The sequence below is a fragment of the Rhinolophus sinicus genome, chromosome 17 (assembly GCF_057876585.1).
Source record: "Rhinolophus sinicus isolate RSI-liver-muscle chromosome 17, RSI-T2T, whole genome shotgun sequence".
Classification (NCBI taxonomy): Eukaryota; Metazoa; Chordata; class Mammalia; order Chiroptera; family Rhinolophidae; genus Rhinolophus; species Rhinolophus sinicus.
Window position 1 is genome coordinate 27,367,865 of NC_142517.1, and position 23,664 is coordinate 27,391,528.

The 23,664-nt window shown below is 41.5% G+C and overlaps 1 protein-coding gene across 6 annotated transcripts in view; it reads right to left on the reverse strand.

The window, feature by feature from the left end:
* The window catches only part of VEPH1 (ventricular zone expressed PH domain containing 1), a 208,538-nt gene that overhangs the window by 127,519 nt on the left and 57,355 nt on the right, over positions 1-23,664 (reverse strand). For all 6 annotated transcript variants that reach the window (XM_088793803.1, XM_074326922.2, XM_019732040.3 and 3 more), the window contains 2 exons: positions 17,841-18,007; positions 373-582 (listed from right to left, as the gene is read on the reverse strand). In XM_088793803.1, coding sequence (XP_088649929.1) covers positions 373-582; positions 17,841-18,007 — 377 coding nt within the window. The remainder of the gene's footprint in view (positions 1-372; positions 583-17,840; positions 18,008-23,664) is intronic.

A 23,664-nucleotide genomic window follows, 5' to 3' on the forward strand; every position in this document is an offset into this window, starting at 1 on the left:
TCTGAGACCCAACCCTGTGCTTACTGATGGTTTCCTGGGTGAAGCAGAACTGTGACCAGAAATGAGATGAAACTCTTTTATTAGTTGTTGTTATTATAAAGTGGTCTTGAATCTGTCATAGTGCTCTCTCCAATATAAAACCTTTCCCCTTCCTCAGGTGATACTTCAGCAATGAACTCCTTACTTCCTGAACTGTCCATGTAGCCCTATTTCAATGTGTCCTTGATCTGAAAGCCACTGTCCTTGCAAAAGGTTTGAAAGAGAAATGGGAACTCTCAGAAGTCCCAGGACAAATGTATAGGTCATAGAACTCCAATAGATTAAATGCCAATGAAATTTAGGGAAATGGAGAGATAAAAAAGCCAAACTTACTTCATCCACATGCCCCACGGCTCCATAGATTCTCGCCATCTGTCCAATCAGGTAAGGGAATCTCTCACCAATCTCTTTCAGCATTGGAAGAAAACTATTCAAAGCCACTGGTTCGTAGCCTGCTATTTCTATGAGGATATTTAGGATTATATCATTATGGGCCGAGTCCTTTAAATGCCCGATTAGGAAAGGAACACACTTCTGAACCACCTACAAGAAGAAAGTAGAGGAGGAGGGAAGAAAGAGAAACAAGGAGGAAAATTAATTCATCAGAATCAATCTAATTTTTTTTTTTTTAATCTTAATTCAACACATTCTGAGATTATTACCCTCTTTGGAACTCAAACAAATCTACCAAGTCTGGAATTTAAAATTTACAATAAAATTATAGAGGCTTCAATTTCTTTTTCTTTTAATCTGTGCTCTGCTATTGAAGAGTGAAGTTTACAAGTACTTAGTTACCACTCTTCATAAATCAAGTTTTGACGTGTTATGGCTTCATCAGGAGTATTACATTTCCACCAAGCCATGATGAGAGCTACAATTTAAAGGACAATATAAGTAAGGGATCCTTGATAACTTCAATCAAAGCCTTCAAATGGGAGAACTATGGTTTGGAAACAATAATAAAAATAAGAAAGCAGAAAAGAGTTCTCACTTTTTTTCAGTTTTTCTATTTTGATCACAAAAATGTGATAAGTTAAAAAAACATTAAAGTAAAATTATTTCTGGCATAGTTTCAGTATTCTAATGTTTCTTTCTATATTTTGAATGCTTTTATGAATATAAAGACACAATAATTCATATTAAGGATAATGTGACTTTTTTGTGGAATAAATTCACTATGTTAATACACGGACATGTTGCATACTGATAATTTAATGAATTGTTTTGTCTGCTAAAAATCAAAGAATTAGAAAGGACAACCTGTGGAAAAACTGAACAATAAAAGAAAAACTACTCATTGATCTGTATTTCTGCTACACTTATTTCTTTTGTTTATTGTTGGTTTGCTTTTTTGGTTTTTTGGTTTGTTACTTTTTTGGTAAGGTAGACTTGAAATGTAGCTTTCAGCATTAAAACTGAATCTGATGTACGTCTCAACCCTGAACTCATAATCCATCCCTTGCCCAAATCCCACTTTTCCCACCTCTCTAGTCACAGTGTCTCCTTTCTCCATAAGTGATACCATTATCTGTTTGGCTACTAAAGCCAGAAATCTGGGACTCATTCTGGACCACTACTTTTCCCCTTATCAGCAGCCTCAGCCATTGAGTCCTATTGATTCCACCTCCCAAGTATCCTACAGATCTGTCTACTTCCCTCCATTTCCATTCATCTATCCATTCACTCACCGACAAATATTTGTTGTCTTTCCTATTTGCAAGGTACTGTTCTAGGTACTGGAGTTACAGTTGTTAACAAGTGTGACAGGTTACTGCCTTCATGGAATAACCCACTATTTGGTTAAGGAGACATTTAGTAAAACAAATCATTATAACAGAAATGCATATAATAAATTTATTAATAAACCCCATAGAGGGGAAATACAGGGTGCTGTGAGAGACTGTCCCAGGGTCCTGATATCGGCTGGGTGTGAGGGAAGTCCTCTCTCAGCAGCAACATCTAAGCTGAGACAACTGATCCAACTGTATCTCCCCGAAAGTAAGACCTAGCCAGACCATCAGCTCTAATGCGTCTTTTGGAGCAAAAATTAATGTAATACCCAGTATTATATTATATTATGTTATATTACATTACATTAGATTATACCCGGTATTCTATTCTATTCTATTCTATTCTATTCTATTCTATTCTATTCTATTCTATTCTATTCTATTCTATTCTATAAGATCCGGCCTTATATTATATAAGACCCAGTCTTATATTATTAATTATATAAATTATTAATATAAGACTGGGTCTTATACTAATTTTTGCTCCAAAAGATGCATTAGAGCTGATGGTCCATCTAAGTCTTATTTTCGGGGAAACACGGAATCACCCTGCTTTTGGGTTACTTCAACAGCCTCCTAAGTGTTGTCCCTGCCTTCAGTCTTGCCTATCCAATCCCTTCTCCACCCGTGGCCACAATGGTGACCCTTCTTTGTTTAAAACACTTCCTAATTTGCCATTTCTCTCAAGATAGAAGGTTAGCGTATCATTTGTGAACTGACTCCCATCCATCTTTCTAGACTTATCTCCTCACCTACTTATTCTACTCTCTCCCTATCCAGATCCCATCACATATCACGCTTCCATCACGCTGAATTTTTAATAGTTTTCTTGACCTGCTAAGTTTTCTCTTACATCTGGGATTTTACTCATGTGATTCATTCACTCTGCCTGTAATTCTTATTGTCCCAATTTTGCTGGATAACTTTTACTCATTCTTGAGGCCTCAGATTAGCTATTATTTCCTTAAAAAGTCTTCCTCAACTTCTTTCCTTTCCCCTCTCAGTCTAGTGCCCCTGCTGAGTCTCCTATCATACACCAAATGGCTCTGAGCAGCTGCTTCTCACGCTTCCTTCTTATTGCTGGTCTAGATGTCTGTCTTGCAGGCTGGATTGAAAGCTCTACAAGGTCAAGAATCATTTCTATTTTATACATCATTGTATACTCAATGCCTAGCACAGAGCCTGGCCAGAGGTAAGTCAATAAATATTGGAGAAATGAATCAAAGAAAAGCAAATCAAAATGATTTTGCAGGATAGCATATGGATATCCCCCATCCCTACCCCATAGTACTTGAATAGTTGCCCATAATGTTTAAATATATACATTGTCATGTGTCATATACAACGTAACAGGGACATAAAAGTAGACAGTTTTGATATAACTAAAATTATCCTACCCGTAAATTTAAACTTTATATTTATATTTAGTACTTGCAGATGAAAGAACAGGACTAGTTTCTGTTACATGGCACAGATGAACGAACAGTTCAATAAGCGATGCCTGTGCATTGGGCGTGATAGTATATCCTTCAGGAGAAACCAAGAGCGCTCCCTGGCACATACGGCAGAAATGTCACCGACTGCTCCGGGTCAGGGCAGCATACCTAACCTGAGGCCTTTAGGAATGGAAAATGCTTACACCTTTCCTGTCCCAAGCTATAATATCCCATTTCCCAGGGCTGACTCTTTATGGTCTGTTCCACGGCACACCAAGGTCTCTGGGACGTAACATGCTAATTTTACTTAAGTTCCACTCATATATCCCAAGCCATACAAGAGCATATTACATCTGCTGCCCCATCAAGAAAAATGAAAAAAGGAAAAGAAGGAAAGAAAGAAAAAAAGAAAAAAGGGAGAAAGAACAAAGGGCGTATCAGGGCCAATACACCGGCCTGGGCAGAGTCAAATACATAAAAGGAGCAAAGAGAAGAGATGTTATGAATAATGTAAAGAAAGTGACACCAATTTTACCAATTAAATGAAAGCTGGTCATTTTGTTGTAGTTTCCTGATAACCCAAAGTTTATTATGATGGTGACAGAAAAGATAGCTACTTCTTGAAGCTTATCATACACATGAGAAAGAAGTGGTGCTTTGGGGCTTGGATAGATTACTCCTGGATACGGAGGTATTTTGTTTTCCAAACACGGGGCGTTTGCTTAGGCTGGCCTCTTCAGTGCTGCCTCCTTGGGAGCTGCTTTGCTTAGAGGAAGCCTTGTCCTTGCTGAGCAGAGCAGTCACTCAGACAATATAGGTGGCCGATAGAGAGAAAGCTGCCATGGCCTTTATTTAGGCCAGGGGTGTCCAAACTTTTTTCAATGGTTTTCACCAGGGGCCATATGCGGTAAAATACACAAACAGCCAGGCCACTCACTCGAGGTGAAGTACGTATTGCCTCACCTGGTTTATTTAAGTAAACTAAATATATTTTTGGAATTTGCTGCGGGCCAATTAACAATGGATTGCGGACTGCAGTTGGCCCGCGGGCCGCAGTTTGGACACCCCTGCTTTAGACCATATGCCCCCTTCCATTGACCACAGAAAGAGCTTCCAAACGGGCCTCCTTGCCTTAAGTATCTCTCCCTTCTGTTCAGCCTCCTTACTGCCATCAGAGTCATTGTCTTGAAATCCCATCTGATCATGTCAGGACTTCAGAGATTTCCCACAGCCCATGGTCAGAATCCCAATGCCATGGAATTCCAGGGTTTTCATTGACAGGCATATCTGCTGCCTCCTCCTCCATGAACCGTCTGACCCAGCAACATGCCACTGACCACCCACAGTGGCTTAAATACAGGGAGAACCCTCATACTTTCAAAGCCTGTCTCAAACAGCTCTACTTCTGGGAAGGCTTCCCTCCAGCCCCTCCTAACCTAGGCAGGACCTGGGGCTACAGTACAAATGCAGGCCCCCAGACCACACACCCGAATACTCAGCAGCCATAAAAAAAAGGTTCTTTCCTTCTACCTGACAAACACACCTTTATAACAATCCGAGAGGCTTGATCTGACTTTAGAATTTTTGCCCTCTGTAGCAGGAACAGGGAAAAATGAGTCCTAGCCCCCATCTCTTGCCCCTCCCTTCTCTTCCTACCTCTGGCTTTGTACTGCATGTATGTAGATACTCCGGCCCACATATGATGAGCGCACAGCTCAGTTAGGCCACCCCTCAGGCCTGTGGGGTCACAGTATTGGCAAGGCCTGTCATTGAGAGAACAGACCCAGGTAGCAGGCCTGTAAGCAGAATGGAGATATAAAGCAAAGGGATTCCAAGGTCCCTGTTACCTAGTAGGTGAGGGAATAGATGGGACCTGAGGGCACAGACCGGATTTGGGCCAGGCCAGAGACCTTTAAAGCAAGTAGCCCAGGGAAGGGTCCTATCCCTGGCTTCTTTGGTCCTTCCTGAGCAGAATTACTGCCTTTTCTGTGTTTCCATAGCAGTAGACTGACAAGCTTAGCATCTTTTCATTCAACTGAAGTTTTGTGAACACATCTCATCACCCAAGCCATGGGCACGTCGTGGGCAAGGCCATCTGAAAACACAGCATCATAACTTAGATGGCAGCAAATGACATTTAAATTCTTATGTATAGAGTAAAAGATAGATCTAGTGTGTGTGTGTGTGTGTGTGTGTGTGTGTGTATGAGTTTGTGTACTCATGTGTGCATACACTCCCCCTTAAATTAGTCCTCAAGCTCAATTTTCTCTTTCAATTAATTTGGATAGCATTAACAATCTCTACTAATCTTTAAAAATCTATAAAAAAAAATCTATAAAATAACTTCCACTCTTTTCGCTTACTACTTACTCCCACCACACTGACAATATATGTTTTCCAAAAACCATGATTCTATTCCAAAGACTCTTTTTGAACAATCTATGTATTTTATCACTCATCTTCTTAATGTTCTACAACTGGCTTCTTATTTTTCATACCACAAATGACCTCTGAGTAATGTCAGCTTGGCAATGCTATGTTTGGTGCTGCAGGATTAGGTATGGAAATAGGAACGCTCTACACTGCTGAGAGAAAATCTTAGAAAATGACTCTCTTCTAGAGGGACCAGACCACAAAAGTACTTCCTCTGGGCCTGAACGTTAATCAACAGAGGGCTGAACTTGCCACTGGCTACCACTCATCTCTGTACGGTTAGGGTTAGAAACCAATGTCCTGGAGATAATAACAGATATATTACTAAATATATCTGTATTACTAAATATATATTATCGTATCTGTTACTAAATTCTGTTCCTTTCATTGGCTGGACTGCAGCATAATTTATAGCAGCCAAGAATACAGACTTAGCCCCAGAAGGTCACTTGGAAAATTGACCACCCAGCCTTCCTATAAATGGACTCAGGGTTCTCTGGAGCTTTCAGCCATGAAGCACTAACCAGGAATTGCCTGTCTTTACCTAGGAAGGATGGTTTCCTGAGAGAGGGATACCCAGAGGGCAGTGATGGAGGAAAGGAGCCAGCCACATCAGAAGCTCACAGATGTATAGACGTGGAAGCTATGCCACCTTTGCAATCCCATGGACTGGTCAGTTATACATAAAAAGGATTTTTTTCAAGAGTCAATGGTTGACTCTCCAGCCCTGGAAAGTCAGGTTACCATCAGTCACAGAAGGTGGGGAGTGAAGAGGGCATTCAAGAAAGTGTGAAACATTCATGCACATTACTCTCTTTGGAGAACCTGCTCAGTTTACCTCGAAGTCACAGAGCATTGGCACAGCTTTTACAGAAAGAAAAAAAAAATCACAAGGTCAAAAACTTCCTTATTTAGGTTCTCATTTCATCTTGAAATTGAATTAACTAGACTTACATTGAAAGCATCAGTTCACATTTCTGATTGCTGCAAGTTATTTCACTTTCCTCTCTCTGTAAAACCTTTTGTTATATGCCTCCCATTCCCTTTGCCTGCTGTCTAATTGAGGAACAATGTAAGAGAAAAGAGGTGAATCAGGAATTTCTCTAGTTCACTGCCTGTACAACTCAGCAATCAAGTGTGAGCTTGTGAAGAGCTAAGAGCTATAGGAGGCAAGTGGAGGGTCTTTAACATATAGGGAAGCATTAATGGGAAACAAAGGGTTGGGCAGTACCCCTGTCACAACTTCTTCCTACTAGTTTGGTGTCCTGGCACTGGTGGGGTTCATTACCATCACTATGGGTGCTTCCTAAACCTTTGCTTCTTTATTCTTAGAGAAGTGTGGACTCGGCACCCACAACACATAGGAATCTGGTTTCATCCTCTCCTCCTTATTCAGTTCAATTCTCCTTCTCTCGTCTAGCTCACCTCTCTGACTGCTATCATCTGGTGTGGCTTCTGGAACCACCATTTGCCTTACCAGCCACAGCCTTACAGCCTCAATTGTTTTTTATTGTATGAGGTCAGAAGATCTCATTGGCTGGAATTAGATTGGATTTATGATGTAGCTTGGCCTTGTCTGTATGGCTTTGGGAAACTTATCTCGCCAGTGTCAGTCCCAGATTTGTTTGTAAATGGCAGTCTTAGGGAGGGGGGTGTAACTCTAATAGCCATTGGGAGACAAAGACATTGTCCATAAAAAAACTGGAGGGGCTGATAAGGTGAGGGGCGCATGAAAAGCCTCCTCACCAAGTCACTCGTTGGTACCACCATCTTAACCTCTCCAAACTTTGACTTCTCTGTTTACAAAACGAAAAGTTTGTTGTGGGGAATATGTGAGATAATGAGTATAAAACACCTACACAGTGTCTGGTACCTGGTATGACCTTGCCCACTATCAGTGCTCCTTGTCCACCCTCCCAGCCCTCTGAACCAGCTGAGAACACTGCTCCCATCCTTAAGTGGAGGCTGCATTGTTGTTACTTCCCCAGGCTGAGAAGAGAGTTGGGAGTCAGAGTACTGGACCTGTCCCTTACTGCCTGTATGATAGGGGGCAAATTAACCTCTCAGCGCATCCATTTTGACTGGTGTAAAAATGGAGCAAAAAATAACACATTATAGAGTTATTAATAGGGTTAAATGAGAAATTTTAAATTAGAAATTAAAAACTGTCATTTGTGAATGACAAAGTTCTTTGTAAATTTAGGCACTAATACTAACTCATCCATGTTAAGATATATTCATAGCAGAGATCCAAGATGGTGAAGTAGATAAACACTGTGTGCTTCCTTCTGTGAATGCATTAAAATTACAACTAAATTATACAACAATCAATCTGGAGAAGCATGCGAAGTCTGGCTGGACAAGAGCTTTATAACTAAGGATATAAAGAAGAGGCCACCTCAAAACTGGAAGGGGGGTAGAAGTGCAGAACAGGCCGGCCCCAAACCTCTGTGTCATGGTTGAGAATCAGGAGGGATATTTCAGCCATGGAATTTAACCCTGGAGGAGTGAGGGATCCCAGCCCCACACCAGCTCCCTACCCCAGAGTACTGGTGCCAGAAAGAGGAGCCCCCACAACATCTGGCTATGACAAACAGTGGGGATTCTGACCATCTGGGTTGGACAGAAGGCTGTGGGAAACCCAGACATCCTCTTAAATGGCCTGCACAGAGACTCTAACTCTCACTTGTAAGCACTCACCCTGGGCTCCTTTGGAGGAATGGTGACTTGCGGGATGTCAGAGGCATACGGGGGACAGGCTGAGGTATGTGGCTTTGGAACAAGAGCTGGAGAACTGTCACCATTTTCCCTGTGTGGGGTCCTCTTCCTGTGCAGCCAGCAGGCAGAGACCACCTTTCCTGTGTTGAGCTCTCTCCCACTTGGCCAAATATGAATCTGGATTGGTCTCATGAGCTCCTTAGGGACCCCACCCCACCCAACTCCCCCAACGCTGGAGGCACTTTCTTGAGAGTGGCCAGCCCCACCCACATTGACTCTTTCTGTGAAAACTATGGGAGTCCACAGTCCTCAGGCAGGCAGTGACTGGCCTTGGTGTGCTCTGAAACTTTTGCTAAGTTGCTTCAGGCTGAGCATTGGCACCAAACCAGAATTTACATTAACCTGGTGAGCACAACTCTTCCCACTCCAGTGACTCCCTGACCCTTTCTCATCAATTTGCATACCACAAGAAGCTTTATAAGTGGCATAACCTTAAGGGAGCTGGCAGGTGGCAACCATCCTTGGTTTGCAGCATGGCCTCTCCCACTTGCTTCCAACTTCAGCACAGGCAGCAAACAAGCATGGGTCACTTTGTAGCTCCTACCAGGTATTCCCTGGCTGGTCACAGGCAGTGGTGACCTGGACCTTCACTGGACCCCATCCCAAGAGGCCACACAAGCAGCACACCCAAAGGGTGGTCTCAACAGGCACCAAAGCCCACTGGAACAAATCCCACTGTGGGGGCGGAGCCCCAGAGAGTAGTTTCCAGGCTCTCGGCCTCACATAGACAGGTGCTGGCTCAGGTAGTAAATGGCCAACTGTGATTGCATGGCCATCAGCTGTGGCTAGTTGGCCGTCAGCTGTAACCAGTGAGCCATTGGCCACAATATAACTGCTGTGGCTACGCAAGGAGAGGAGAAAGAGAAGAAGGATGGGGCTAGCAAGAAGATGGCGGCTGGGCTGGCAAGCGTGGATGGCGGTTTGCGGACAGTGTGTATCCAGCCTCCAGTGAGAGTATAGTGCCGCCAGAGAGAATAAAGTGGTATGACTCCCCTACCTATGGCTCCGTGGGTGTTCCTTTTTGGCCTCACCATATCCTGCGTTCTTGTATGGGGAGCGGGAGCAGAGACCCCGCAGGTCTCCCCGCATGACAAATGGCGCAGCGAGCAGGATCTCCCGCATGACACATGGCGTAGTCGGCAGGATATGGTGCCGGCCAAAGCTCCCCGAAGGACGGTGGAGCAGTTTGTGTGTATGAACACTCAGTCTGAGGAAGACCAGGAGGAGGAGCTGCCGGAGAGCTGGACCCTCGTGGAGGGGTGGGAGGACGTGGACGGTTCTCCCACCAGCACAGGAAAAGCCATGAAGCTGCTGGAGAGATGGAGCCCCGTGGAGAGGTGGAAAGATGTGGACGGTTCTCTCACCAGCACAGGAAAAGCCATGCAGCTGCTGCAGAGATGGAGCCCCGCGGAGAGGTGGAAAGATGTGGACGGTTCCCCAACCAGCACAGGCCGGAGAAAGCGAAGGTCGTTGCAGCCCTGTGGGCCGGGGAAGTTCCTGCTCAGGCAGCCCGGATGCAGGACTTATAGTCCCAGGAGGTAACGCTTGCTGAGTCCTCCGTGGGAGATGAGGGTGAGGTCAAGGTCATCCCTCACCCCCAGGACAGCCCTGGTGAATGACTATGGACTATGGGGAATTGCCTTCCATCCCTAATTTAATGGACCGCTTGACTGTTTGTTTGGGAACTGTTGTTAGTGGAACTGGGGGATATTTGCTTTTGTCTCTTGACTGGCCGCCATTGAGAATATGTAAGCACCTTGATTGTGAGTCGCTGTTGTTCCAGCAGGGTACCCTGAGAGGCACAGAGAGAGTGGCAGTGCGCTGAGAGGTCTGGCTGAGCCCTGAAGATACCCTGGCTGTGCCCAGGAAGTCGGGCTGTTCCCAGAGAGAGTAGTAGAGCCCTGAAGGTACCCTGGCTGTGCCCAGGAAGTCGGGCTGTTCCCAGAGAGAGTGGCGGTGCCCTGAGAGCCCTGGCTGTGTCCAGGAAGTGTGGCTGTGCCCACAGAGAGTGGCGGTGCCCTGAGAAGCCCTGGCTGTGTCCAGGAAGTGTGGCTGTGCCCACAGAGAGTGGTGGTGCCCTGAGAAGCCCTGGCTGTGTCCAGGAAGTGTGGCTGTTCCCAGAGAAAGTGGCAGTGCCCTGAGAAATCCTAGCTGTGCCCGGGGAAACTAGTGGTACCCTAAGAAGTCCAGGAAGTCTGGCAGTGCCCAGGAGTACTGGTGGTGCCCTGAGAAACCCTGGCTGTGTCCGGGAAGACAGGTGGTACCCTAAGAAGTCCAGGAAGTCTGGCTGTGCCCAGGAGTACTGGTGGTGCCCTGAGAAACCCTGGCTGTGTCCGGGAAGACAGGTGGTACCCTAAGAAGTCCAGGAAGTCTGGCAGTGCCCAGGAGTACTGGTGGTGCCCTGAGAAACCCTGGCTGTGTCCGGGAAGACAGGTGGTACCCTAAGAAGTCCAGGAAGTCTGGCAGTGCCCAGGAGTACTGGTGGTGCCCTGAGAAACCCTGGCTGTGTCCGGGAAGACAGGTGGTACCCTAAGAAGTCCAGGAAGTCTGGCAGTGCCCAGGAGTACTGGTGGTGCCCTGAGAAACCCTGGCTGTGTCCGGGAAGACAGGTGGTACCCTAAGAAGTCCAGGAAGTCTGGCCGTGCCCAGAAGCACTGGTGGTGCCCTGAGAAACCCTGGCTGTACCCAGAGAGCCTGGCTGTGTCCAGGATATTGCATTCACCCCCAGGCTCCTCGCACAGGTCCCCTCGCGGAAGACGCTTGTCGCGTAGATTGTGAGGCGAGAGCCTGTAGGGGTGGAGTGTGGGGGCGGAGCCCCAGAGAGTAGTTTCCAGGCTCTCGGCCTCACATAGACAGGTGCTGGCTCAGGTAGTAAATGGCCAACTGTGATTGCATGGCCATCAGCTGTGGCTAGTTGGCCGTCAGCTGTAACCAGTGAGCCATTGGCCACAATATAACTGCTGTGGCTACGCAAGGAGAGGAGAAAGAGAAGAAGGATGGGGCTAGCAAGAAGATGGCGGCTGGGCTGGCAAGCGTGGATGGCGGTTTGCGGACAGTGTGTATCCAGCCTCCAGTGAGAGTATAGTGCCGCCAGAGAGAATAAAGTGGTATGACTCCCCTACCTATGGCTCCGTGGGTGTTCCTTTTTGGCCTCACCATATCCTGCGTTCTTGTATGGGGAGCGGGAGCAGAGACCCCGCAGGTCTCCCCGCATGACAAATGGCGCAGCGAGCAGGATCTCCCGCATGACACCCACTCAGTGGGGTAATACTCCTGCACAGCAGGCCATGAGCTGTGGATGTTGCCAAACACCACAGCCAATCAGCCTGAGGACAAATCCCACCCACTGACATGCCAATAGCAATCAAGGCTCAACTATAACAGGAGGGCACACACAACCCACACAAAGGACACTCCTGGTGCACTCGGAACAAGTGACCAAGAGATTGTGCCAGGGCCCCATAGGGCACCTACTACATAAGGTCACCCAGCCAAGACTGGGCAACATAGCAGATCCACCGAATACATAGAAACAAACACAAAGAGGCAGCCAAAATGAGGAAACAAAGAAATACATCCCAAATGAAAGAATAGGAGAAAACACCAGAAAAAGACCTAAGCAAAACGAAGGCAAGCAACCTACCAGAGACATAGTTCAAAACAATGGTTATAAGATGCTCAAAAAATTTAGTGAGAACTACGGACATAAAAACCATTAAAAAGAACCAGTCAGAAGTGAAAAATATGACAACTGAAATGAAGAATGCACTAGAAGGAATAACCAGCACACTACATGAAGCAGAGGATCGAATCAGCAATTTGGAAGACAAGGTAGCAGGAAACACTCAATTGGAACGGCAAAAAGAAATTGAAAAAAAAAAGAGGATAGTTTAAGAGAACTCTGGGACAATATCAAGCATAACAACATTTACATCATAGAAAGAGAGGAAAGAAAGCAAGAGATTGAGAACCTATTTGAAGAAATGACTGGAAACTTTCCTAACCTTACAAAGGAAATAGACACACAAGTCCAGGAAGTGCACAAAGTCCCAAACAGGATGAACCCAAACAGGCCCACACCAAGACACATTATAATTAAAATGGCAAAGGTTAAACACAAAGAAAGAATCCTAAAAGCAACAAGAGAAAGGCAACTAGTAACTTATAAGGGAGCTCCCATAAGGTTGTCAACTGATTTCTGACAGAAACTTTGGAGGCCAGAAGGGATTGGCACAAAATATTCAATGTGATGAAAAGCAAGGACCTACAACCAAGGGTACTCTACCCAGCAAGGCTATCATTTAAAATTGAAGGACTGACAAAGAGCTTCCCAGACAAGAAAAAGCTGAAGGAGTTCATCATCACCAAACCAGTATTACAAGGAATCTTAGAGGGACTTCTTCAAGATGGAAAAAAAAAAAAAAAAAGATAAAAATGATGAGTAATAAAATTGCAATAACTACATATCTATCAACCATTACTTTCATGTAGATGGATTAAATGCTCCAATCAAAAGACATAGGAGGGCTGAATGGATAAGGAAACAAAACCCTTACACATGCTGCCTACAAGAGACTCACTTCAGGTGGAAAGACACACACAGACAGAAAGTAAAAGGATTGGAAAAAAATATTTCATGAAAATGGAAACAAACAAACAAATAAAAAAGCTGCGATAGCAATACTTATACTAGACAAAATAGACTTTCAAACAAAGGCTATAATAAGAGACAAAGAAGGAACCAGTATTCCCACAGCTGGGTATTTATCCAAAGAAACCCAAAATGCTACTTTGAGGGGACGTGTGCATCCATAAGTTCATTGCAATATTGTTTACATTGGGCAAGATGTGAAGGCAGCCTGGGTGTCTGTCGATGGAAGAATGGATAAAGACGAGGTGGTACATACTCGTATACAATGGAATACTGCTCGGCTATGGAAGGGAATGGGTTCTTGCCATCTGTGGTGGCATGGATGGACCTGGAAGATACTGTGCTGAGTGGATCGTCAGACAGAGAAAGACAAATGCAAAGTGATTTTGCTGACATATCAAATCTAAAGAACAAAATAAACAAGAGAAAACAGAAACAAACTCATAGATACAGAAAACATTGTGATGGTTGCCAGATGGGAGGAGAGTTGGGGGTGTGGGTGAAAAAGAGGAAGGGATAAGAAGTACAAATTGGTTGTTACAAAGTAGTCATGGGGATGTAGGGTATAGCATAAGGAATATAGTTAATAATATTGTAATAACTATGTATGGTATCAGATGGGTACTAGATTTGTTGGGGTGATAGATGGGAGGGGGTTGGGGAGCAGGATGAAAATGTAAAGGGATTAAAAAGTACAAGTTGGTAGTTACAAAATAGTCATTGGCATGCAAAGTATAGCATAAGAAATATAGTCAATAACATAGTAATAACTATGCATAGTGTCGGTGGGTACTAGAATAGTCAGGGGGATCACTTCTTAAATTATATAAATGTCTAACCACTATGCTGTACACCTGAAATTAATATAAAATAATATTGAATGTCAACTCAAATGGAAAGATTAAAAAAGGTGGGGGGAAAATGGAGGGGAGTAAGAGGTCCAAATTTCCAGGTATAAAACAAACAAGTCATGGGGATGTAATGTACAGCCTGGGGAAGATAGTCAATAACATTGTGGTAGCGTGGTATGGTGTCAGATGGTTGCTGGACTTACTATGGTGATCACGTCTGTAGGTATAAAAATGTTGAATAACTATGGTGTGCCCCTGAAACTGATATAACATTGTATGTTAGCTATATTTTTAATAAAAATCTTACGAAAAGAAATATTCATGAAGTGACTTCTGTGGGCCAGGTACTACGCTAGGCATTGGGGACATAGTGATGAGCAAGATGCTCCTCATGTCTCAAGCATTTGCACCACAGCAAAGGTGGTCCAGAGGGAGAGAGACAAGTAGAGACCATGTGAAATTTGCTGTGGCAGGGGTTGGGGGAGGGAAGGACTCAGAGAAGATTCCTGGCAAGAAAGTGACATCTAAGCAGCTGTCTAAAGGACCAGGAATAGTCAGCCCAGGGAGGATGGTCCAGAAGCACATTCCAGGTGGAGAACATAGCATATAAACATGCAGATAAAGTGGCATGCCAGCTGCCTCCTTTATGAAATCAAGTTTGGCCTTTTAATCACCCCTCCCTACTCCCCATATCACCTACCTATGGGAGGCATAATAATGACTCCCTAAATATGTCAATCCTAATCCCCCAAACCTGTAAATGTGTTCCCTTACATGGCCAAAGGGACTGTGTAGGTGTGATTAAGTTAAGGGTCCTGAGATGGTAAGATACCCTTCGATTATCTGGGTGGCCTCAATGTAATCAAAAGGGCCCTTAGAAGAGGGAGGAGGATGGTCAGAGTCTGAGAAGGAGATGTGATGGAAAAAAGTAGAGGTGAGAGTGATGTTGGCCGTGAGAGTAGAAGCCAGAAAAAGCAAGGGAACAGATTCTCCTCTAGAGCCTCCAGAAGGAATGGAGCCCTGCTGACTCGTGCTAGACTTCTGACTTCTGGAACTGTAAGATAATATATCTGTGTTGTTCAAATCACTAAGTCTGTGGTCATTTCTCACAGCAGCAATAGGAAACGAATACGCGTACATCACCGTCTCTGGCCCCCTGACTCTGAGCCTCCTTTCAGGCGATCCATCAACTCCACTCCTTGCCCAAACTCTACTGTGGCTTTACTCATCCTTTCTGTCCTCAATCCTTTCTGAAACTGATTCCTCCACTTGTGCTCTGGAATTCATTCTGTAACTTCCTTTAGTACTTTGTTCTTATCTTCAACTATTGAATTTTTTTTAGCCCTTCTTATTTCCTCTAAACTCCCGTACTCATGTGTTACTTTCCTACCTTCCCCTTCCATACATAATCCATAATAGATGACCGCCACTCCCCAACCCCCCACAGTCACTGCCCTTCGTGGGTCACTAGTGAGTCCTGGTAGCCAAATCCAAGGCAAATTGTCATCTCCAGTCTCCTTTACTTCTTTAGATCTTGACTCTATTGATCCACTTTTCCCCCTTTGGAGACCACAATACATCTTTTCCCTGGTTCTTTTTAGTCGCCACTCTTTGGTCTCTTTTGTTCATTTATTCATTTCTGAATTTAACAACTTTTTATTGAGACACTATATGTGCCCAGCGCTATGCTAGAAAGTGCACACAAATATGCAGATACAGGTTCTATGCTCCTCAAGGAGTTTACAATACACTGGAAGAGACAGACATGCAAAACTAGTGACAATATATTGTTCTAAGGGTAAGAGATAAATTGTATACCAGGTAACATAGAGTTTCCCAGTCCCCTGTCCAGCCTCCAGCCTTACTACCCTCATAGTGTGGTTCTTGAAGCAGCAGGAGTAATGTCACCTGGAAACTTGTCAAAAAGCAGAATTGGGGTCCCCACCCCAGATCTACTGAACGGAAATCTCTAAGGGTGGGGCTCTAGCCTGCTCTCTGGCGTCCAGGACTCCCAGCCTGTCTGCACGTCCTGAGCCCCTCTGCATCTCTGCTCCACCTGAAACACTACTGCTTAGTCATGCAGGTCTGGCCCTGAGGCCACTCCCTTTGTGGGTCTGCATGGCATATATGACCCATTTCCCCCTGAGGCAGAATTCAATGCTCCACCCCACCCCACTCTCCATTCGCAGAACACTTATCACCCTATTTAATTAAATTTGGTTTTATGAATATTTATTGAGTGCTATCAGATACTATGTCAAGGTCTGGGATACAGAGGAAAAGAAGCAATTATTCCTTACCACTAGGAGCTTGCTTGCAGTCTATTGTGGTTAATTATGTATATGATCATTCTTGCAGGGCCTTTCTTTGGACAATTTGAATGTTGAATACAAATGTTCCAGTCCTTCACCTTAGTGTTGACTGGTTTTCCAAGTGATAGATATTGACATTTTCAGGAAATGGGGCATAGATGCAACATAATTGATAGAAACTTGGTTTGACCATTAATCTTCACTGTGCACACTTTGGTACCCTCCAGAATCCATTTCTACTTCCCCCTTCCTGGCAGCCTCAAGTTTCTATCCAGGTACCCTTGGGGTTCAGGGGAAGTTCCAGGAGAAGCATAGACCATCATGTATACAATGTATTCTTTAACTCCAGTTGCTTTCTCTTTGCAGCCACATGCAAAAGCCTTGTGTCCTAAACAGAAAATATCAGAACTTTTGCTTGGATGTTGGTCGTGGTGGAGGTAGGAGAAGCAAAGTGCCTACAGAGCCCCTAACGCCTATCTGGAGCCCACAGGAGAAAGTCTGCAGAAAATGGAAGCAAAACCTAGAAATCAAATCTGAGAAATAGAGATAGAGAAACTGTTCTTTTCACATTATTTGAGCTCCTCAATCACACCTCATCTGAAGGTTTTTTCCCCATTACATTGGCTAATAAAGTCCTTTTATTGTTTAAACCACTATGGGTTGGGTGTTATGTTACTGATAATCACAGGCATCCTAATTAATACAATACTTTACTTGAATCGAAAGAACAATAATTAATTTGCTATTTAGAAAATGATCCTTTGCTGTCAACGTAGGCTGATTTTCCCATAAATCCAGGCATGTGTTAAATCTTTCCTTTGGCTCTGTCCCAGAAATCATACATTCCTGGGACCGCATGGCCCAACTAAACTTTCATTAAAGCTGTCTTGTAATGGCTACAGATTTGCACATTTGTTGTATTTTTATTACGGTACCTGCGATGTTTAATCGTATGTGTCAATCTTACTGGGTTAAACATTCTTCTGGGCGTGTCTGTGAGAGTGTTTCTAGATACGATTGGCATTGCAATTGGAGGAGTAAGTAAAGCAGATTGCCCTCGCAATGTAGATGGGTCTCATTCAGTCTGTCTGGGACTTACTCCATCAGCCCTCAGGTTCTCAGACTCGAACTAGATCTCAGGTCTCCTGCTCCTCAGACCTTTGGACTCAGACTGGAACTACACCACTCGCTCTCTTGGGTCCTCAGTTTGTAGATGGCAGATTATGGGTCTTCTCAGCCTCCATAATTGTGTATGCCAATTCCTCATTATACACACACGCAACACAACACACACACACACACACACACACACACACACACACACACACACACTTTATTGGTTATGTTTCTCTGGAGAACCCTAAGAGAGTACCCAATGTCTGCCATCACCTGTTGAGTTTTACAATTCTAGAAAAAGTAGATGAGAGCTTTCACTTAAAGAGGGGTGTGTACAGACATCTGAAAGAGGAAACTTGAAGCACACATCCTGTTCATATACCCCAAAACATGCCTGGTTGCATGGACCATCACATATACAATGCATTCTTTACCTCTGGTTGCTTTCTCTTTGCGGCCACATGCAAAAGCCGTAGAAGATGATACTGTTCTGGCTGTTCCAGCTGAGACATCAAGGCCAGGAGTTCTGTCAGGTGCCTGTTAATTGAATGAGGCTGCTTTTCATACACAGCAGGTAGCACCCTCAACAACATGGTATTACCTGTTGAGGAAACAATAAAGGGAATTATGAGTTTTTAGCCCATGAACAACAAAATAACGTTATTGTCAATGAGGTAAACTTTCCACTTACACATTAAAAAGCACAAGCTGAAATCTAAATCTTCTGCTGAAGATAACATAGTACGTGATGCTACCTTTTACCAAAAAAATCACAAAAGCACAATTTAAACCTATTCCGTAAAAGGAAGTATTTTACGATGTGATCAGTATTATTATCTGATGAAAAATTTTCTTGAGTAATGTCCTATGGGGAAAGAGGAAACGTTGACAGTAACCAGACCACACCCTTGAAGGAAACAGCTCCGAGAAAGAATTTCTGATGAGAACATTTGGATGCTGTTTAAGTGAAAACTAAGCAGTGTCATAAGCATGAACCTAAATGAAACTGAACAACAACAAAAAAGCGAAAAGGAATGTATTCACGTTCCTGAGAAATACAAGACATGATTTAGCCAACTGACATATGGAAACTATGCCTTATTTTTATGAATAATTAGAAAAGTAGCAATGCAAATTTAAATTCCTAATTTCTGCACTATTTCAAGAGAAGTTTAGAGTCAGCTTATTTGTCACATGTGATTTGCCTCAAAGACATGCATGGACAACTGGATTTAAAATGGCAAAATCTCAAGAAAAATTATTACATAAACTAGAGGGCTTTATCTGCAAACAACATATGGGAAACATCTGCCTATCACTTTATGGTATGGATTTTTTCTCAAAATCCTCTCAAGTACTTAAGTGCCTCAGAACTGGTTCCTAGGGATTTCTTGAACAAAAATTTTCTTGCCTATATTTACTTTAAATTTGGCTTTGTATATAGAAGATATACATGGAAAGAATCAAATAAGCAGTGATTACACATATGTAGACCTTTATTAAGTAACGGAGATAAGTTCATATATAGAGTACATTTAGATGTGAGAATTCAGGAAAGAAGGCCAGCATTTTCAGAACACCAATGACTAAATTTAACGAAGGGCTGACTCTGGAGCAAACTGAATGTATTTGGCTGACAACAAATAATGAGAACTGCTTTTTCCATATGTGGTTCATAGAATTAGTCTCAAACATTTTAGTCAGATGCCCATAGAATACAAGGTAGTGGAAATAGTCATGGTTTTCTTATAAAAAATTATGGTGTCCCTCAGAAAATACTGTTTTACTTTGTTTCTTTATTTTCTGTTTATTTTCTACTAAGACTTTTTCCTTAAAGGATCAGGAATTTTATATGTAATGCCCAACCTAGATTATAAACCTTAGTTATGTGGACAACTGAGCAATTGCTGAAAAATGCCATGATGAACGGGGCTATCGTTGGAATGAAAGATAGGAAATTGGTGTAAGGCTTTTGGGTACAATACTCCCTAGAGGCCCTGGGGAGAACCTCAGATTAGTCATTTTCAGCTGACTTGAATTTCAATCAAATAATACAACAATAAATGCATAAGAACTTTTTTTTTTGAGTTAGACACTGATGAGACACTTTTTGGTTTAGAAATCGTATAAATTCCATTCTTACACAAGTACATTCTTTTTAATTATGAAATGTTCCAAGCCATTAGGCAAAGGTAGACAATCCTACAAGGAGCACTGGTGTACTCATGAACCAGCTTTGTCAAAACTTAACCTTGTGCTGTGATTCTTCTCATCTCCATCATTCCCTTTTCTCCCCAGAAGCAACCACCATCCTGAAGTTGGTATTTATCATCTTCATGAATGTTTTTATACTATAATTGCATATGCACGTACCAATTAGCATTTCATAGAGTTTTGCAGGCTTTAAAATTTTGTATCAATAGTAGCATATTGAACATACCTCTGTGCAACATGTTCTCCCCTCATGCAGCATAATGTTGAAGTTTTATCTCCAAGAAGCTCTCCATTTATTCTCACAGCTGTATACCGTGTTTCCCCGAAAATAAGACCGGGTCTTATACCAATTTCTGCTCCAAAAGACGCATTAGAGCTTATGTTCAGGGGATGTCATCCTGAAAAATCATGCTAGGGCTTGTTTTCTGGTTAGGTCTTATTTTCAGGGAAACATGGTAGTATTACGTTGTATAAATATGCAACAATTTGTTCATATATTCTGTGGTTGAAAGATATATATATATATATATATATATTTACTTGTTTTACCAATTTTACCAATTTGCTGTAATTTTTATACCTGTTTCTTTGTGCATAAATGGGAGATATTCCCTAGGGGACTGCTTCTGAGCTTAATGCACTTAGAAATCACCTGGGCATCTTGTTAAAACACAGATACTGATTCAGCCAGTTGAGGGTAGGGCTACAGAATCTGAATTTCTAACAAGCTCTAAGGTGATGCTGATGGTCCCTGGACCACATAATTAAGTAGCAAAACAGTGGGTATGTCCCTGAGAATTAAGTTTTTACAGGTTCAAAAAATTTCTTTGCAAAGTGGTTGGAATAGTTTTCTATAGCTGCCATAAGAAATTACCCAAAACTTAGTGGGCCACAAATAACACAAATTTATTATTATATTTTTCTATAGTTCAGAAGTCTGACATGAGTCTCATTGGGCTAAAATTCAGGTGTTGGAAGGGATGGGTTCCTTCCTGGAACCTGGAGGTAATCTGTTTCTTTGGCTTTTCTAGTTTACAGAGACCACCAACATTCCTTGGTTTGGGGTCCCCTTCCTCCATCTTCACCGTCATCAACATAGAATCTCTTTGGCCCTACTTCTGTCATCACACCTCTTCTGATTCTCTCTTTTGCCTCTCTCTTCCACTTTTAAGCACCTTATGATTACACTGGGCCCATCTGGATAATCTAGGTGTTTCTCCCTATCTTTTATAGCAACCTTAATTCCATCTTCAGTTCAATAAAATGTACCATGTTCACAGGTTGTGGGGATTAAGATGTGGACATGTTTGGTAGGGTGCATTATTCTGCCTACCATCACGATTACAACAATTTCCCATCTCCCAGCAATAGGTGTTTCTGTTGCTCCACATCCTTGCCAACATTTGCTCTTGACAGATATTGTTTTTTTCCAGTCTGATGGAGTGTCAGATGATATCACATTTTTCTATTTTAATTTCCATTTCCTTGATTACTTGTGAGGCTGAGCACTCTCTTTATATGTTTGGAGGTCATTTCCTTCCCTGTGATTTAGTCATTCATATCTTTTGCCTATTTTCAATTGGAATGTTTGTATTTTCTTATTGATTTGTAGTAGTTCCTTATTTATTCTAGACATGGATTTTTTTAAATCAATTTTAAAGTCGCAGTCTTAATCTAGATGATTTTTAAAATTTCTTTACTTTATGGTTCATTATTATTTTTATTATTATTTGTTACTGAGACGTCTTTCTCTACCCTAAGTTCCTTTAAAAAAATCTCCTATATTTTCTCCTAAAAACATTATGATTTTGTTTTTATAGTTGTCTTCAATCCACCTGGAATTTACTTTTGTACATGTGAAGAAGGGATCTACTTATGTATCATTTGCATGTTTATAAACAATTGTCCCAGATCCATTTATTAAGTAGTCAATTGCTTCCCTTCTGATTTGTAATACCCCTTTCATATATAAGATGTCCCATGTGTCTGGGTCAGTTTCTGGGTATTTATCATACCTTCACCAATAACACATTTTCTTTACAACTTTATAATAAATCATTGTTATCTCATAGGTCAAAATTCTTCACTTTGTACTTCAAATTCTTCTTGGCTCCTTCACATAAATTTTACCATTAGTTTGTCAACTTCCTTGCAAAACTAGATTGAGATTTTTTTTCTTCCACATTGAATGTATATACTAACTTGGGACAATTGACTTCTTTGTGAAACTGAGTCTTCTCACTCAAGGACGTGATATATCTTTATATATATATATATATATATATATATATATATATATATATATATACACACACATATATATTACATTTTTCAATAAAGTATGTAATATTGTACTTTGTTTTTTTTATTAAATTGATTCCTAAGTATCCCATATTTGTTGTTGCTATTGTAAATGGAAGCCTTTTTATGTATTTTCTATTGCCTGCTGATAGTAAGAAAGCAACTGATTTTTGTATGTTGATCTTTTACCCAGCAAAACTTGCTCAATTCTCTTATTAATAATCTGTCTTTAGAGTCTCTTAAGTTTTTTGTATATGGATAATTAACTCAGAATAATTGATGACAGCTTTTTGTTTCTTTCTGTCCAACTTTATTCCTTATGTTGCCCTTTTTTTTTTTTTTTTTGTCTTACTTTACTGTCGGGGACCTCCAACACTTTGATGAATAGAACCAGTGTCTATGAGTACCCTTTTGTTATCCCTGTTTAAAGAGTATGTTTCTAAGGATTCACCATTATGTATGTATATGTTTCTATAGATTTTGGTATTTATGCTTTATCAGTTTAAGTTTCTGTTTCCTAGTTAGATGAATGAGTGTTGAATTTTATTAAATGACTTTTCTGCATCTGTTGGCATGATTATGTGATTTCTCCTTTAAATTGTTAATGTAATAAATTAATAGATCTTCTAACATTTAATCAATCTTGTGGTCTTGGAATAAATTCAACTTGGTTCTGGCGTATTTGTACTCATATGTTGCTGGGTTTGTTTGGCTAATATTTTATTTAGAGCTTTTGCATCTATGTTTTTAAATGAGACTGGCCTGCAATTTCCCTTTCTTGTACTGTCTTTGTCTCTTTTTGGTTTCATACTTACTAGACATATAAAAAGATTTTACCACATTCCTGCATACTCTATTCTCAGAAGCAGTCTGGTAAGATGGCATTTATGAGTTACTTGAATCTTTACTTAAACTTGTTTATAAAACCTTCTGGGTGATTCTCTATGTATTTCACTAAGTTGAACTTTAAATTATATAGTTTGTTTCTGTACCTTTTAGCAGTTTTCTTTCTTTTTTTTGGCAGTGAATGATCAGTTATGATAGAAGTAGACTTAGTTATGGATCTGTCAATTTCTCCTTATTATTCTGTCAATCTTGGATATATATTTTTTGAAACTACCTCACTAGATAATTTTGAGATACCTTCCTGGTAAAGTGTTTCTTTTATCATAATTTAATAATTCTCTTTTGCCTTAAAGTCTATTTTTAATTGATATTAATATAGTTATGTTAGCTTTTTCTGAATGGCATTTATTCAATATATTCTCCCCTCCTCCACTTCCTTTAAATTTATTGCTTTCAACCTTTCTAGATTCTCATGCTTTACATATGGCTCTTGTAAGTGACATATAGCTGGGGATTTTAAAACTATACCTATCTGACAACCTTTGTCTCTTAATTGGAAAGTTTATTTCATTAATATTTATAGTGATTATTGGTATATTTAGATTTATTTTTACCACATTATGTTGTGCTTTTTCATTTATCTTGCTCTATGTTTTTCTTCCCTCCTTCACTGCTTTCTATTGAATACATCAAGTTTTTTGTTTTTTAATTCCCTCTATTCCTTCTATTTGGATGTTCTATTTCCTTTGGTTTTGGTGGTCACCCCTAAAAAGATAAACATTCTTTAACTAACAAAACAAAATTAATTAATTTCTTTATCATCCTGCTGAACAATGAAAAGATTTTAGTATACTCAACTTAAAGAGTACATTTTGGATTATTTTCTTAGCTCTTTTT